The sequence below is a fragment of the Mirounga leonina genome, unplaced genomic scaffold, assembly GCF_011800145.1.
Source record: "Mirounga leonina isolate KUSES-001 unplaced genomic scaffold, KU_Mleo_1.0 Mir_375, whole genome shotgun sequence".
In the NCBI taxonomy this organism is placed as follows: domain Eukaryota; kingdom Metazoa; phylum Chordata; class Mammalia; order Carnivora; family Phocidae; genus Mirounga; species Mirounga leonina.
The window spans coordinates 99,420-116,979 of NW_023270717.1; the positions used below are offsets into that span (position 1 = coordinate 99,420).

At 54.5% G+C, this 17,560-nt stretch overlaps 1 protein-coding gene across 1 annotated transcript in view; it reads right to left on the reverse strand.

Annotated features, from left to right (window-relative positions):
* SHANK3 (SH3 and multiple ankyrin repeat domains 3) overlaps positions 1 to 14,534 on the reverse strand; it is a 49,838-nt gene extending 35,304 nt beyond the window's left edge. The window contains 10 exon segments of the mRNA XM_034985964.1: positions 1,877 to 2,150; positions 7,677 to 7,743; positions 9,040 to 9,117; positions 9,509 to 9,625; positions 9,790 to 9,957; positions 10,056 to 10,207; positions 10,281 to 10,389; positions 12,696 to 12,767; positions 13,659 to 13,862; positions 14,232 to 14,534. Coding sequence (XP_034841855.1) covers positions 1,877 to 2,150; positions 7,677 to 7,743; positions 9,040 to 9,117; positions 9,509 to 9,625; positions 9,790 to 9,957; positions 10,056 to 10,207; positions 10,281 to 10,389; positions 12,696 to 12,767; positions 13,659 to 13,862; positions 14,232 to 14,534 — 1,544 coding nt within the window.
* Between the last annotated feature and the right edge of the window lie 3,026 nt (positions 14,535 to 17,560).

Below are 17,560 nucleotides of genomic sequence, written 5' to 3' on the forward strand. Positions count from 1 at the left end.
GGGGGGGGCGGGGACTAGGCCTCCCTCCACACATTCCCCACCACCACCCCCTGCCGCCCCTGCAGCTCAAATGCCAAAGGGGATCTCCTCCCCTGAGGTGTTCTCCCTCCATGGTGCACTGAACTTCCTCAGTCCCCTCCTGGCCACTCACCAGGAGCTCCCCCTACCTGAATTACTGCCCATCTAACTGCTTCTTAGTCCTGGGCCCCAGCTGTCAGTGTCCTTCTGAGACCTTTAGGACTCCCTGCTATTAGCTCCCACCACATCTGGCATCTAGGCACCGACTAAGTATTTGTAGAAAAATAGTAATAATCCTGCCGTCCCACACAGAGCAGGTCTTAGTTCTATGTTTGCCAAAAGGATAAATGAATATACAAAAAATAAATGAAAACAGGGCATCTACAGGTTTTTGTTTCTGCAAAACTGAAACATCCCAAAGTTTGTTCTTTTAGACACTGGGCTGTCCTACCCTTAAGAAATCCATGGGACATGCAAAAGCTTCAGGGGAGAATTGAGGTGATTTGGAGCAGGACAGACAGCGTTGGAGTCTGGGCAGAGACACGGAGAGAGAGGAGACATCACAGATTACAGCTGCACAAGCAGGGACAAAGGCAAAGGAAGAAATTGCTTTTATAAGCTCCTGCTGCACCCCAAGCCCTCTGCTGAACACTCAGGCTTAGAAAATTTGGGAACCAGGTCTACGTGGGGCCCAATTATGCTGCTTCCTAGCTATGTGACTTTAGACAAGTCACTTACCCCATCAGAGCATCAGGACCCTCATCTGTAAAATAGTGTTAATAGAGCACAGCCTCACGTATGGCCAAAGTTAAGTGAAACAATACACATATGCTGCTCAGCCCAGCTGTCATCTTGAAAACAAAATGCTGTTTATGTAACTCATTCAACAATGTCTCCTGAGCACCTTCTATGTGACTGGCTCTGGGGAAGCTGCAGGAGGACAGCTCCTCCTCGAAGTGCCAGGAGGAGAGATGCCTTAACCAGCAGTGGCTGGACTGTGCTGTGGGCCAGGGGATCCCGGTAGGGACCCCTCACCTGCCCAGGTTCCGGAAGGCTTCCCGAAGGAAACAACTGCATGGAATTACTCCTACCTTACTGATGAGAAACCCAGGCACAGAGTGGTTAGCTGACCTGTCCAAGGCCACAGTCAGCAGATGCCAGGTCTGCACTGGACCCCAACCATTTATCTGCAGAGCCAGTGCCCACCCCCCTACTCCCCACTGTCCAGCCCACCAAGGCCGGTGGGGCTTTAGCCCAGGCTTCTTCCTCTGAGTTCTGGGGATGCCAAGTCCCTCCCATGTCCCTGGTTCTCAGGGTCCCAGCGCTAATGGTAAGGGGTAAAGAGTAAAACCAGAGAGTCTTGTGGTTCTACAGGGCTGGAGAGGGGGGGGAAAGATGAAGACTCCCTCTTAGAGACAGGGCTAGGGGTCACCTATAGGTTTCAAGCCCTCATGGAGATGAAGCTCCATTCCCTAACCCCTTACCACACACCACCCAGCCCTGCCTCATCTCAGCCTTTACCCTCCTCCTAGCACTGCAGGAAACTTTACAAAGCACAGAGCTGGCCAAACCCTCTCCTTCAATATCCTCCCTACATTTCCCTCAGGACAAATTCAGCTCCAAAAGATCAGCATGGGGGAGCCTGCTCCAGCCAACAAGGCCTCACTTTCTTCCCTTTCCCATCCAGGGAGGCCTGTATGGGGGGCCTGGGAGTCCCCCACCCCGAGCCTCAGCCCATCACTGTAGAGGTGCCAGGCACCACTAGGTCTCTCCCTGCCTCTCCATGCTGGCTCCTCCTGCTTGGGTCCCAACACCCCACCCACCCAGACCCTGCCAGGGCCTCCCAGACGCCTCCTACCTGATCTTGCTCTGGCTGCCCCTGCCTGCTGTGGGGCCACCGATGTCATTCTCTTGGTCACCATCCCGATCTCGGTCTTTCTCCTCCTGCAGCCGCTGGAGGAGCAGCTGATGGGGGAGGCTTCGCAGCGAGGGTCCAGGAGAAGCTGCCGGTTGCACCTCACCCTTCAGGTTGATGTCACTGGCTGAGCGCTGCAGGGGCCGAGGGGAGGCCAGGCCACTGGGGCCAGCCAACCGCCGCCGCTTTGCATAACTGGGGGTTTCCCTGAATGGTACTGGGTGGGAGTGGGGGGGGTACAGATGAGACTCTGGGCAGCCAGATAGGGTGACCAACTTACCCTGGTTTGCCTTCCAGATTTTAAAACTAAAATCCTATGTCCCAGGAGCTGCCTCAGTCCTGGGCAACCAGGACAGTTGGCCAGCCTATCACCGAAGCTACCATTGGGGGTCAATCCCAAACTGCCTCTAACTCTAGCTTCAGAGGCAGAAGCCTGCTCCTCCTGTCAGCCAAATGAGGTCTTGGGCATGCTCAGATCTGCTCTTGAAACTGCCCATTTCGGGCGCCTGGGTGGCTCAGTTGGTTAAGCGACTGCCTTCGGCTCAGGTCATGATCCTGGAGTCCCTGGATCGAGTCCCTCATCGGGCTCCCTGCTCGGCGGGGAGCCTGCTTCTCCCTCTGACCTTCCCCCCTCTCATGTGCTCTCTCTCATTCTCTCTCTCTCAAATAAATAAAAATCTTTAAAAAAAAAAGAAAGAAAAGAAAGAAACTGCCCATTTCACAGGGTTCAGCCGAGGCAGAACAGGCCACATGAGACAAATCTCACCAGGCTACTGCTGTACTGGACCATCTATGGTTAACTAAAACGAGGGAAACCATAAAAGACATTCTAGACCAGGGTTTGGCAAACTTCTGTAAAGAATCAGATAGTAACTATTTCAGACTTTGCAAGCCATATAGCCTCTGTCCTAAGGACTCAACACTGCCACTATAGCATGAAAACAGCCACAGACAATATATAAGCAAATGGGTGTGGCTGAGTTCCAATAAAACTTTATTTAAAAAGCAGATGGTGATTTAAAAAACATGATCCAACTATATGCTATTTACAAAAAGAATCACTGTGGATCCAAAGACACAGGTAGGTTTAAAATAAAAGAATAAAGGAAGATATTTCATGTAAATAGTAACCAGGAGAGCTAAGTAGCTATATTTATATCAGACAAAACAGACTTAGAGATAAAAAGTGTTACAAGAGACAGAGGACATTGTATATTGAAAAGGTGTCAATTCATCAAATATATTAACAATTATTAACATATATGCACCAAACAACAGAGCATCAAAATATATGAAATAAACATTAACACATTTGGAGAAACAGACAGTTCCATAATAATATTTAAGACTTCAACACCCCACTTTCAATAATGGATAGAACATCTAGAGGGACAATCAATAAGGACATAGAAGACTTGAACCAATTAGACCTAACAGATATGTGTATAGAACACTACAGAAAACAAGAGAAGAATATACATTATTCTCAAGTGCACATGCAACATTTTCCAGGACAGACTATATGTTAGGCCACAAAACAAGTCTCAATAAATTTTAAATGAGTGAAATCACACAAAATATCTTCTCCAAGCACAATGGGATGAAGCTAGAATTCAAGAACAACAACAACAAAAAAAAAACTGAAAAATTCACAAATACATGACAATTAAACAACACACTCTTAAACAACCAGTGTGTCAAAACAAATCACAAGGAAATTAGAAAACACTCTGAGAAAATAAAAACAAAAACACACCAAAACTTATGGGATGCAGCAAAAGCAGTGCCAATAAGGAGATTCATAGCTGTAAACATCTATATCAAAAAAGGATAAAAGTCTCAAATCAATAAGCTAAGTGCACCTCTTAAGGAACTACAAAAGAGAAGCAAACCAAACCCAAAGCTAGCAGAAGGAAGGAAATAAGGATAGACAAAGATAAATGAAATAGAGAACAGAATATAGAGAAAATCAATGAAAACAAAAGTTGTTTCTTTGAAAATATCCACAAAACTGACAAACCTGTAGCTAGACTGACTCAGAGAAAAAAGAGAAGAGGGACACAAATAACTAAAATCAGAAGTGAAATTGTGGCACTGCTACCAATCTTATAGAATTAAAAAGGATTAAGAGAATACTATGAACAATTGTATGCCAACAAATTAGATAAGTTAGATGAGATGAACAGATTTCTAGAAAAATACAGATTACCAAAACTGACTCAAGAAGAAATAGAAAATCTAAACAGACCTGTAACAAGCAAAGAGATGGATCAAAAATCACAAATCTCCCAACAAACACAAGTCCAGCGTCAGACAGCTTCACTGGTGAATTCTACCAAACACTTAAAGAAGAATTAACACCCATCCTTCTCAAATTCTTCCAAAAACTAGAAGAGGAAAGAACACCTCCTAACTCATTCTATGGGCAATTAAAAAAATAAGCAAAGGACTTGACATTTCTCCAAAGAAAATATACAAATGGCCAATAAACATCATTAGCCACTAGGGAAATGCAAATCAAAACTACGAGATACTATGTCACACTAACTAGAATGGCCACAATAAAAATAAAAATAATAATAATAATAAAAACAAACCAATGATTACAAGTGTTAGCAAAGATTTGAAGACTTTGAAATTCTCATACATTACTGGTAGGAATGTAAAATGGTAAAAAACAATTTGGCAGTTTCTCAAAAAGTTAAATATAGAATTATCATATGGCCCAGCAATTCCCCTCCTAAGTTTATATCCAAAATAACTGAAAACAGGTATCCAAACCAATACATTTCACACATGTTCATAGCAGCAATATTCATAATAGCCGAAAGGTAGAAACAACCCAAGTGTCCTGTTGAAGAATGTATGGATAAACAAAATTTTATATATACAAACAATGGAATACTATTCAGCCATAAAAAAAAATGAAGCAGTAATACATCCTACAATATAGAGAAGCCTGGAAACAAGCTGAGTGAAAGAAGCCAAACACCAAGAGTCACATATTGTAGGATTCTATTTATGTGAATATCTAGAATAGATAAATCTATAGAGACAGAAAGCATGTTAAGGGTTAAGAGAGGTTGAGGGGGAGGGGAATATGGAATAATTACTTCATGTATGCAGGGTTTCCTTTTTTGGATGATGAAAATATTTGAAATTCAATAAATGTGGTTGTATAACACTGTAAAAGTATTAAATACCACTGAATTATTCAACTTAAAATAATTAATTTTATGTTATGTGGATTTAACTCTAAATGAAACATAAATCCTCAATTTTAAAGCCTCAACTTAAAAAAAAAAAAAAAGCAGACTGTGGGCTGAATTTGGCCTGTGAGGCCTCATTTGCCAAGCCCTATTCTAGATTCCTCTTAGAGAAGTGTGGGCCATGGACCATCAGCCTCACCTCAGAGCCGAAACTCTGGAAATGCAAACTCTCAGGATCCACCCAGAGCCACTAAGTCAGAATTTACATTTAACAAGATCCCAAGGTATGGTGTGAGAAGAACTTCTCTCCGGCACTATGGGACAGCAAGTCAGGGAGAACATGAAAGCATGTGCGTGAGAGATGGCGGGGAAGAATGTGGACCCTAAGTCGGCCCAAGGCAACAGAGGTCAAGGCACACGAGTAGCTGCTCCCAGACCAGGGTCTCTCTCTGCTTCAGGCCTATCAATCCAGAGAGGGCTGCCAATAGGTTTCCCGGTTGTCCGTGGAAGGGTAACAGGTCCCAGCCTACCAGACCCTCCACAAGGGCTTCCCTTCCCGAGGAAGAGGAAGGAGGATGGATGGGCAGAGCCTCCCTCCAGCTCTTCTGTGTGCAGGCCCATCCCAGGTCCCCAACCTGGGGTGAGACAGGGCAACTTGTGACTGTCATTGAGGGAGTGTCCCTGGAGTGAAGGTGTGCAGAGGGAGTAGGGGGTGACAAGGACAGGTCCAAAGACAGCCCCTGCCCTAAACCCCGTTTATAAAAATGGACTACTAATAATCACTCCATGAGGGGTTGCTGAGAGAGTAAACTAAAATAACAAGGCTTATAGTAAACACTCATGAATATATTCCTTGTAGCTCAGGGACATCTGGCTATGTCATCTGCGTGTATGCACGACACCTGAGCAGGTTAGGGTACATAGCCAGCAAAGCCAATGCCCACACGGGGGTGAACTGGTATGCACACCTGCTCTGTACCTCAGCTCAGCAATGACATGCCTAACTCCAACCTGGCGAGCATACTCTGGGTCAGCCAGACAGTGAGTCGTAACAATGGTGACCCTAGGAGCCCTAGTATCTCTGTCCACTATCAGGAAAATGAGAGGCAGCTGGAGCCTTCCTCTCTCTTGGCTGGGACCAGACACCCCCTCCCTCCAATCAGTTAGACCAAGTTCACCTGCCAGAGTCCAGACACACAGAATCAAATCCCACATGAGGTCAGAGGAGGGAATGGTATGCAAACAACCACTAAAAAAATACATTTTACATAAGAGAAACTGAGGCACAGAGGTCCTAAGCAGCTTTCCCATGGTCAAATAATCACAAGATGAGAGGATCCCACATGTCTACAAACCAGGGTTCTCCCAGGCTAACAACCACCTCCAAAACACTTATCAGCCCCAACCAGACCATAACTGAGCCCTCACTCTACAGGGGAAGAGTCCTTAAACCGGAACTTGACCTTAATCTTAACCCCAGTCCAAAATTCAACCCTAGCCCTGACTGTAACCTCACAATAGAACCAAAACCATCCCTAGCCCTTTGCTGTCCAGTGTCACTTAAGTTGTTTCTTGTTTTTGCTTTTTTTAATGGGGACACTGCAACCATGGCAGAAAGGGGAGCCTGGGAGCCCGTGTTCCAGAGAGAACCATGGGCAGAAAAACCTGGTCCACTCAGGACAGAGGGAGCTAAGAAGGGAGCCCTCATGTGGCCAGCTAGCTGAAGGGGTCACCTTTCCAAGAGAGGAGACCTACCCTCTCCCATAGCCCCACCCACTGCACACGGGAGAGAGAAGGGGGGATTCCAAGAACAGGTCCCAGAGCAGCCCAGCACCCAGCACTAAAGCGGGAGTGGGTGGGGACCTCCTTGAGGCTCCAGTGCGATGGCTGTGCCCATCCTCCTGCCTGCCCTAGTGGCAAGACCAAGTGGCATCTCCTGGTTTTCCTTCTGGGACCATGAGTCAGGCATATCCTGGGCTCCCCTGGTGCACTGGTTCAGAGCTCAGTGCCCTGAAGATAGCTCTTCCCTTTTCCATTTGCATCACGACCACTGTGTTTTGTTTTCTTTATGTGACCTTGTCCTACTGAAGCACGATATGGGCCACTTAAACCGGTTCCTGCTCCAGGTAAGAGTGACACACTGAGGGTCAACGGCTGAGATCCACTGCCCCATGTGCCCTGCTGACCCTTCATATGACCTAACAGGAAATGAACCTTGACCCTAACTTCAACCCCACTCTCAACCTAAGTCGATCCCTAAACTCAATAATGGCCCCAACCCACAGCCCTAACCTAACCATGCTCTCAACCCTTACTCAGACCCTTTGTCCACTCCACACAGGCCCTTCCCTCAGCAGATTCCCCCTACCTTCAGGGGCCATTAATGGAACTCTGACTAAAATATAGCTGCAAGGAAGAGGCTCAGGGTATGGGGGACTCCCTTGTACCATCCCCACTGACCCCTGCACTGTTGGGGCCCTGACCACTCCCCACAAATCCACCTCCAACAGGGACCTGGGTTGGGCAGAACTCACCAACATCCGAGTCTTTATGGGTCTTGATGACTTCTGCAAGCTCAAAGTTCCCTGCAATGATGGCCACCTGAGGTGGGGAGGGGGAGAGAGGGGACTCAGGGGCGCCAAGCCAGCCTCCCTTGGTCCCTGCCTGGGCTCCTGAAGGGGAGAGGGAGAGAGAGGGGACTCAGGGGCACCTAGCCTGCCCCCCTTGGTCCCTGTGCACCCTGCCTGGGCTCCTGAGGTGGGGTGAGAATGGGGACTCAGGGGCACCTAGCCTGCCCCCCTTGGCCCCTGTGTAACCTGCCTGGGTTCCTGAGGGGGAAGGGGAGAGAGGGGACTCAGGGGTGCCAAGCCTGCCCCCCTTGACCCCTGTGTAACCTACCTGGGTTCCTGAGGGGAAGGGGGAGAGAGGAGACTCAGGGGCACCTAGCCTGCCCCCTCTTGGCCCCTGTGCACCCTGACTGGGCTCCTGTTTGGGGTCTTCCTTGGTTGGGGGTCCCAGGCTCAGACCTTGGCCCCTGTCTAACCCACCACCCTATTCTGCCCAGGACTAAGAGGTTTCCTGGGACATGAGACTTTTGGAGCTAAAACCAGGACAGTCCAGGCCTACAGGTCACCCTACTGATTCTCTTAACAGCCCCTCCACACACCTCATCACTCCTGTCTCAACCATGGCCTACCACTGCCTCATACCTGTCACCCTCCTACTTCCCTTCCCTTGTCTCTTCATCTAGTCATCCAACAGACCCTTCCAGACTCACCCAAACCCACCGGGCTCTTCCACTGCTGCAGCTGTCCCCTGACTGGACAGCCACAGAGGACCTACCTATTTTCCTCACATCTTTGAGGAGACCTCTGAAAGCCCTCACTTCCACTGAGAACAAAAGCCCAGCTCCCTCTGTGGTCAGAAAGTCCCCATAACGTGGTCTTAATTCCCTCACTCACAAACTCCAGGCCATACAGAGACTCATGCGCCTGGTCATCCCAGTGCCAAGAACCAAACCCAGCTGGAGAAGGTGCTCAGAAACATCACCTGAATTAAGTCAGGGACTAGAACTAATCCTCTCACCCCTGGTTTGGCCTCTATACCCTACCTGTCTCTGGCAGGTCAAGCCCACACTGGTTCTCCCCTGACCCCAGAGCCCTAAGACCCTCCTCTCTCCCTGGAAGGAAGACAAGGGAACCATCCACAGTGAACGCCCCCTCCATGAGCTGGGCACTGTACTGGCCTACCCCCTTCCTCTATCTCACCCTGGGCCAATCCTTGAGCGAGAGCTCCCTTATTGCCTTACAGGGGAAGAACCAAGGTCCAGAGAGATCAAGTCACACAGAGACAGACACCCAGGGATCAGCCTCACCCTCCTGTAAACCACTCTTGTACCTGGAAGGCTGTTTGGCTATTGTAATTGCGGACATCCTTGTTAGCTCCACGGAATAGAAGGACCCGAGCACAGCTCTCCTGTTGGGAGGGTTGGAGTGGGGGTCACAACTGGGCAGCTGGAGGGGCACAGTCAGGATGCAACAGCATGCACACACACTGGGGCACATATGGGGGTCCAGGGCACACCCACCCGCACGTACGTGTCCAGAGCCCGTATGCACAGCATAGGGATGGGCAGATCAGGTATACACAACATACACAGGTCCCACTCGGCCCAGAAAGCCCAGATGTGCACAATTCACACCTGGTTGTTTGGAACACACATGCAACATGTGTGCTCAGGGAACGGATGTGCACACATGGGCTGAGAAGGTCACAGTTCACAGGACACACAACATGCACCCAGGACCAGACAGGTAAGCAAGCACAGTACAGGGGTACGCCTGCATGTGTACACACATAGTCACACCTGGTTATAAAGGGCACAGATGTGCAGGGCTGTGTTCCCTGAGGCATTCTGAGCCCCCATGTCAGCTCCGTAGAACAGCAGGTGCTCCAGGTGCTGCACATGCCCAAAGCGGCAGGCCTAGGGGATAAGGGAGAGGCTATTGGGTCCCCGAACAGAGTCCAGGACCCTCAGTCCTACTGACAGGGCCCGGAAAGCCCCCACTGCCTGACAGAACCAGAAACCTCCCCCCACCCCCAGACAGAGGCTGAGACTCCCCCCGCCCCCTCACACCCCCTGCCCACCTGGTGGATCTCCTGCCAGCCATTCTCATCCGTGGTCCCCAGCTGAGCATGGTCATGAAGAAGCAGCTCACAGCAGAGGGCATCCCCGCCCCCCAGGGCACTGTGGTACAAGGGCGTCAGGCCGCGGCTGTCCTTGTAGTCGGGTGAAGCGCCCAGGTCCAGCAGGGTCTGAGGGCAAGGAGCCTCAGCATTCACACAGGGCCCAGCCTCCCCCCGCCCCCGCTGGGCCATGTGCCCCTCCAGGCCAGGGCCCCACCCACACTGACCGTCAAAGCTGCCGCATTCCGCTGACGCGCAGCGCAGTGCACTGCAGTGAGCCCATCTCGAGTGCGGAAGTCCAGGTGAGCACCACCATTCCTCAACACCTTCAGCAGGTCCGTGGCATTGTCCAGCTGGGCCGCAAGGCTCAGAGGACACTCTGGGTTCAAGAGACAGATGAAGGTTAAGGTCCCAACCTCCAAGGCCATGCCCCTTCCTGCTCTGCTTCTCACCTCCTGAGTCAGGATCGTGGAAATTGGGGTCCAGCCCCTTGTCCAGTAGGCGGGCCACCTTGTCCGTGCTGTGCAGCTGGACGTAATCCATGAACTTCTTCAGGTTTGCCTGGAATACCCAGCCATCCTGGTCAGCCCAGCAGCACAGTTACAATCACCTGCCTGTCACCCACCTTCTACCAGCAAGCCTCAGGCCACCTGTCACCCTACAGGAGCATCTACTGCCCCACCTCCTCACACCTGTCACCCTACATCATGACCTTGTCACCCCCTCATATCACCTTAAGCCCTGTATGCCCACGTGGCCCATCTCAGCTCACTGGGCCCTCGTGCTGCTTGAAGTCCTTCCCTGCATCCCAGGCCGACTGCAACAGTCGGTCTCAGCCCAGCCAGCCCCTCATCAAGGCCAGGCTGCCCTGGTCATGCCCCCAAGAAAATTTCCTATGCCAACCTCAGCCACTGCTCTGGCTCCTCTCCTCAGCCATGCTGCCCCAACCTGCACAGCCTGGAAGAGCCCAAGGCACCCAGGCAGGAACCACCCCCACCACAGCCCACAGCCCCATCACTCCCAAGGTGGTCTGTTCCTTCTTCCTAATGAGATCACCCCAAGGCAGAGCCTTATCCCCGAGCCCTTCCTCCCCCATGGGTGGCCCCTCCTGTGACGTGACTTTGACTGCCTTTCATTCATTGACCTAGTCATGCATTAATTCACTCTGCAAAGCTTCACTGAGGCTGATGGTACAGATGCTGCATGCACAAGCAAGGGGCCTTGGCTGGAGGCCCCAGGTCTTCTAAACACACTCAGATTGCATCAGAAATAGGAGAGGGCACCAAGAGAACTGCGCCACAGGAGGTGGCCTCCTAAGGTGAGTCCAGACAATCAAACAGGAGGAAGGGTGCTCATGACAGGGGAGAGACCTCAGCTAGACCCAGAGGGGACGGTGTGATGGTGAGGGCTGGTTAGGGTCCAAGCAGCCAGAAACATGCAGGGCTGGGGTAAGGAGTTGAAACTCGATCTAAAAACAAGAGGGACTCGGGGCGCCTGGGTGGCTCAGTCGTTAAGCGTCTGCCTTCGGCTCAGGTCACGATCCCGGGGTCCTGGGATCGAGCCCCGCATCGGGCTCCCTGCCCGGCAGGAAGCCTGCTTCTCCCTCTCCCACTCCCCCTGCCTGTGTTCCCCCGCTCGCTGTGTCTCTCTCGGCCAAATAAATAAATAAAATCTTTAAAAAATAAATAAAATAAATAAAAACAAGTGGGACTCACAGGAGGTCAATAGTCACAAGTGTCACCAGTGTCCTGTGAGTTGCTCAGGACAGTTTTAGAGAAGGGGTAACCATTTGGGGAGGAACCCAGAGTGACAGGGTCACACTGGGGCAAGTGGAGAGCGAGGGCACAGTCTCTGCCCAGCCAAAATCATGACCTCTGACCCCCATGTGCCCCAGGGGCAGCAGAGAAACCTGGCATGGAGGCTCCATGGTCACAGAGGGGTCACTGGGGCCCAGAGGTGACGGTGCTCAGATCCTTCTCCTAGAAGGAGACAGCCTCCAGAGATTGTCAATGAAGTGTCCAGTAAGCAAAGGCCCACTGGTCACTGGAACCTGAGGTGGGAGCTGAGGGAGTCTGCCTGTGGGTAGGGGCCGTGGCACCCACATTTCCTCTCCTACATTCAGAGAGGGCAGTGAGGTAGCCCCCAAAGGACATTTGGGGTCAGGCCCACCTAGCAGTAGCGTTCAGTAGGTGTGCCTGAGCACAGGACCCCAGCATCTGACAGATGTGTATTCAGCCCCAGTTTCACTGGCTGCACACCTGTCAGCAAGTCACAAAACTTCTCTGGGACTCAGTGTCTTCATCCGGAAAATGAGGTAATAATAGCCCCTCCCAGGAGAAAATTAATGAGGTGCCCAATCATGAGTGCCCAGCACTGGGTGACCACTAAGTGCTAGGCTCCTTGTTCTCTCCACTCCCTCCCAGTTCCCCTAAATGAGAACATCAGGTGCCTGTTCACTTCCATTCCACCCAGGCTCTCACCAAGACACCATGCCCCATCATACTCCACCACCACCCCCAGCCAGGGGCCCACCAGAGGGGTGAGTAAGAGTCTGATCTGACTAAAACCCGTCACCAGACCACCCACACAACAGCCATGGTGCTGGAGTCTGCATCCAGCCCTCCAGCTGCCCCAACACCTGCTCTGGGCTCCTGACACAAGAGAAAACAGACTGAGCCAAGCTGGAGGGACAGTGGTCAGCCCCAAGCCAGGGTGGAGGGTGCTGGGAGCAGAGGAAGGGCTCTTGGGAATTTTTAAAGGACATTTTTGATATCACAAAATCCAGTCAAGGCTGGGGTGAAGGGAACACTGCTCATAGGGGCCAGGAGGTAACCTCTGGAGTCCCTTCTCTGTGGCTTCCTCCTTACCTTTGTGTGAAGCTTTGCAAACTGCTTATCATCAATGAGGTTCTGGGCATAAACTCGCCTCTTGTATCGAAACTGCTCAGGTAAAGAAAAGGCAGAGAAAAGGCACCCATCTGGGTTGAGTGAGCGAATGCACGCACAAAACCAAGTCCTGCTTACTCACCCTGCCAGCCACACAAAACTCCTATGTACTACACACACACAGAGCCAACACCAAGTTCAGATGGGATGCATGCCTGCTGTCCTGTAACCTGCAACACCCTCTCTCTTTCATTCCCACCCCCAGGATTCCCTGGAAAATGCCACTCCTCTTCTAAGACTGATTCCAGACTTACCTTCCTAGACATGCCCTGAGTAGAACTAACCCCATTTCCCTGTGCCACCAAAGAGGCCAAGCCACCTTTGAGCTCAGACACCATAATGCTTAAACTTTAATGCTCACTGCACTTGCCACCACCCCCCCAAACTGTAAATCTGTATCCCCACACCTGACAGCACACTCAACATCCTTTCCATTATGAATGGGTGAGCAGATGAGAAAGACTGAGGTCTGCCCTCAGGGATTCCATGGGCGGGGGAGGGGAACAGGTGTTCACACAGGTAAGTCGCTGGCTTACTCCACACACTGTTCCGCCACTCACACCCCACTCCGCAGAACCACTCTGTGTTCCCACCACACAAGATGCTGACTGCAAACCCTGCACAGAACACGCAAGGCTCGCCGTACGTACTGCTCACACCTCACACGCTACACACCCCGCACACTGCGCCTCGCACACGCACTGTATGCACCGTTCACTGCGCTGGGCACACAGACACCCCCCCACACACACACACACACGGCTGACTCCTCGGGTCCGCGCCCCTCACTGCCGTGCCCTTCCCTGCTACCGTCACGGAACTCTGTGGTCGTGCCCCGCGCGCTCGCCTCCCGCCCCCGGTCGCGCGCCCCCGCCCGCCACTCACCTCCAGGTAGGGCAGGGGCGTGTCCAGGTTGGGCGGGTACTCCTGCAAGAGCCGCTCCTCGTCCAGGAACTTGCCGGCGCGGCCCCGGGAGGGCGGCTGGAAGAGCCCGTAGTTGAGCGCGTCCTGGAGGCTGTGGTTGAGGGCGCAGAGCACGCGCTGCTTGGCGGCCCACACGGGCGCGGCCGGGTCCAGGCGCAGACACTTCTGCGGCGGTGCGGGCTCATGAGTGCGGACCGGGTGAGCGCGGACCGGCCCCGCCCGGCCCGGCGCAGGGCACCAAGTCCCGGGAGCCCCTGCAGGAGTCCGGGGCTCCCGAGCCCAAGCCCGGGACCCCGCGCCTCCGCGTCCAGCGGGCGAGGACCCGCCCCAAGGGCGGTGCTTCTCCAGGCCCCGCCCCCGCCCGGGCGGTGGGGAGGGTCTCCGCGGAGGCGGCGGGGGAGGGGTGAGTAGCCGCGGGCCTGGGGTCCCCGGCACCCGCCTCGGAGCGCGCCGGTGGGGGGGGGGGGCGGCGGTGGACGGGGGGGTTGGGCGAGGAGGGCGGGGGCGCTGCCGGGACGGGGCGGTGGGGCTTACCGTCTGCTGCAGGTCCGGGATGCCGACGCGCACGACCACGGCGCTGGCCCCGGGGCCGTCCATCCCCGCGCCGGCGCCCGCGCCCGGGCCGGAGCCCGGGCGGCTCGCGGCCGGGAGCGGAGCGCACTGGGGCTCCGCGCGGCGCCCCGGCCCCCCCTTCCCCCCCGCCGGAGCCCCGTCGGCCGCGCTGTGCGGGAGGGGGCCGGGGGGGGCCGGGGCCGGGGCCGGCGCGGGGGACAGCTGCGCCGAGGGCTCCGCAGGGGCGGCGGCGGCGGCGGCGGCGGCGGCGCGGCTCAGCTGCATCGACCCGGCTCAGCTCGGCGCCTGCCTTCCCCGGGGGCGGGGGCGGCGGGGGGAGGGGGCCTGAGCCGGGAGGGAAGCGGGGGTGGCAAGGGGGCTGCGCCGGAGGCGGGGGCCGGGAGGGCTCAGGGCCAGGCGAGGGCCGGGGGCGAGGGGACTGTACGGGTCCCGGGGTGAGGTGGAAGGGTTCGTGCGGAGGGCCTGGGCCGCCCCACAGGGCGGGGGCCCTGGGGGCTGTGCGGGGGGTGTGGGGAGTCCTAGGCCTTGGCGTGGGGGGAGTGGCTGAGCCGCGAGGGCCGCGCCGCCCTTCGGCTGCGTGCGAGCATCCGCGGACCACCGAGGAAGATTCCGCGAGCCGGGGGTCCTGAAGCTGGGGTGGGGTCCGCGTTGGGTGCAAGGACCAGAGAGGGCAGGAAGGGGAGAGAAAAACAGGAGAATTAATTTCCGGGGGTGGCAGCTTCTCCCCCATTCGACCGACCTCCCTGCCCCACTCAAGGCCCGGGGGAGATGACAGTGACCAACCCTGCCCCGGTCCTGGGTGTGAGACGGAGGAGACATCGGGGCCAGGGAGGGGCTCGGGGCTCTCCCACACGCAGCAAGAGCCAATTAACCCTCCGACTTAACCCTTACGACCACCCTGAATACTGTTCAGCGCGGCTTCCCGCATCCCCAGCCGAGTTTGGCGAGTTCGCTCTGGACTCCCAAGGCCGCCTCTCCTCCTCCCCACTCTCCAGGCCCCCTGGTCTGCCTAGACCAACGCCTGTCGCCCCCTTCCCGTCACCTTAGCGACGACAGGATGGGGGCGCGACCTATGAGGACAGGCTTAGGGGAGGGGGCGCTACTAGTCTCCACCTGCAACGGGGAAGTGAATTTTAGTTTTACACGTTGTCGTGGCAACGCGGGAGGGGGTGATGAGTGGGCGGAGAAGAGGGGAGCGCAGTAAAGAAACTAGCTCAAGCACCACCGCCCCATTGGAGCGTGCCACCCCCCAACACTGATAACCCTTACAGAACTACCCCAATGCTGCAAAACCTGTGCTCCCAAGACCCCTGAGAGCAAAGAGCAGCCCTAAATGTCGGAATATCCCTGATCTCCCGAGAAACAGCTCCTGACTCCCACAGAACTCCCCGACATGCCTTGACTGTGCCCCCAAAGAAAGGCCCTGACCCCCATAGCGGAGCTGCTCGCTCTCTCACTGGACGCACTTGATAATGTTCACAGAACAACCGAGCATGGGCACACCCTCTGGTCCCCGGTAGAAAAGAGTCCCCCCCCCCCCCCCCCCCCCCCCCGCCTCACCCAGCCTTCTCCAAGAACAGCCCTGGATCCCCCGAGGCTCCCAGCAATAAACTTGAATGAACCCCCTACACACAGAAAACCTCCCTACTCCTCCCCATGACAACCTGGAAACACCCTAACCCCACAGGTACGGTACTTGGCACCCCCTCCAAGAACAGATCCCTCCCCACAGAGCCACCTTGACCACTACCTGCCCACCACAAAGCCCCCCTCCCCCCAATACCCACTCCTCTGCCCCCAGAACCTTATCTGATCACCCCAGAGCAAGGCCCTCTTCCCAAGGACCAGCCCTAACCCCTGAGGGAGCCCTGGCTCTCTCCTCTTCCATCCACTACCCCTTTAGGAAAAAATCTCTGCCTCCCAGGACTCCACTGACCCCACAGAGCCGAATCTCCAGCGCTGTCTGTGGGTCTGGTCCTGCTTTCTCTTCAAGCCTGGGCGGACCCTCCCTGCCCGGAAGTGTGGCCCCAGGATGCCCAGACCTCCCACCCCCTTGTCCAGACTCTTCCCAAGGCCACTGGCCTGGCCGGAGTGGGGGAGCTGAGGGTCCCCTGGGGACTGGGGCAGGATGGGAGGGCTGGGGAAAGGGGGGAGCAGGAAGGGGCCTGTCAGAAGGCCACTTTATCGGCAGGAAGCACCTTGGGAAGCACAAGGGTTGGATTTCCTGTGGCCCAGCCCTGGAGAGAGGAAACGAGTGCTTCCCAGCCCCCTCTCCTGTCTCCACTATCTTCCTGCCCCCATCCCCCACCAAGTCACCAGGCCCACAATTCCTGCCTACCCTGCCCTCCCCATCCCTCCCACCACAACCCCCACCTGCCTTTACTCCCAGCTGCCAGCCTTTCATCCCACTGTGGCTGGCTGCTAGGCCAGGAACATGCTTGCTAGAGTCCTTGGTTCGGGGTGGATGAAGGAAGGAGGCCAAGAGGAGGCTGCATCTTTCCTCACCACCAGTCCGAGCAGCCCAGACCTCTGCACTAGCCCTGCCAACCTGCCCACCCAGCCTGGACCTCAAGGGAGCCCCTTCAGCCTCCCAGGCCTCCCCCTACCAACCTACTGCCCTGGGTGAGTCCCACTCTAGTCCTGCACTGCTGCCATAAAATCTTTTGGGAGAAAATCTCATATTTTGCTGATCGGCAACCAACAGATTTTTGGTCTCCAGGCTCAGCTGGGCCTAGCACTGCCCAGGGAGATACCAGAGCCCTTGCTCAGTTCTATACTGGTTCCACAAAGTGCCTGGCACATAGGATGGGCACATAATGAATGAATTCCAAGCCTGCACATTCCCCCAGCTCTACCACCACCCCAGCAAACAGCAAAAATAACAGAACCCAGAAGCACTTTACCCACATTACGTCCTTGCATCCCCGCAGCATGGTGGGTTTACAGAGGATGAAGCCAAAGGATAGTGGGTGTCTTTGCCCTTTATTTTGTTGAGAATAAAAGAACCAGGCCCCTCACCACGTCCTCTATAACTCCTGAGCAGCCCCTTGCCCAGCAAACTCCACCTCTCAGGAAGAGCCACCCTTTGCCTGCCACTGCCCACCTCCCTGTCCCAGCCCAGCCCCCTCTGCACTCCTATCTCTGTCCAGTCACCAGACCCATGGCCCTCTGCTTCCCACTCCTTCCATCCAGGCCAAGATTCCAGAAAGATGTTTCTCACCCTCCCTGCTTCTTTCCCACATTCTCCCACCACACATATTCAGATGCAAACAGGCCTCATAGGGCCTTGG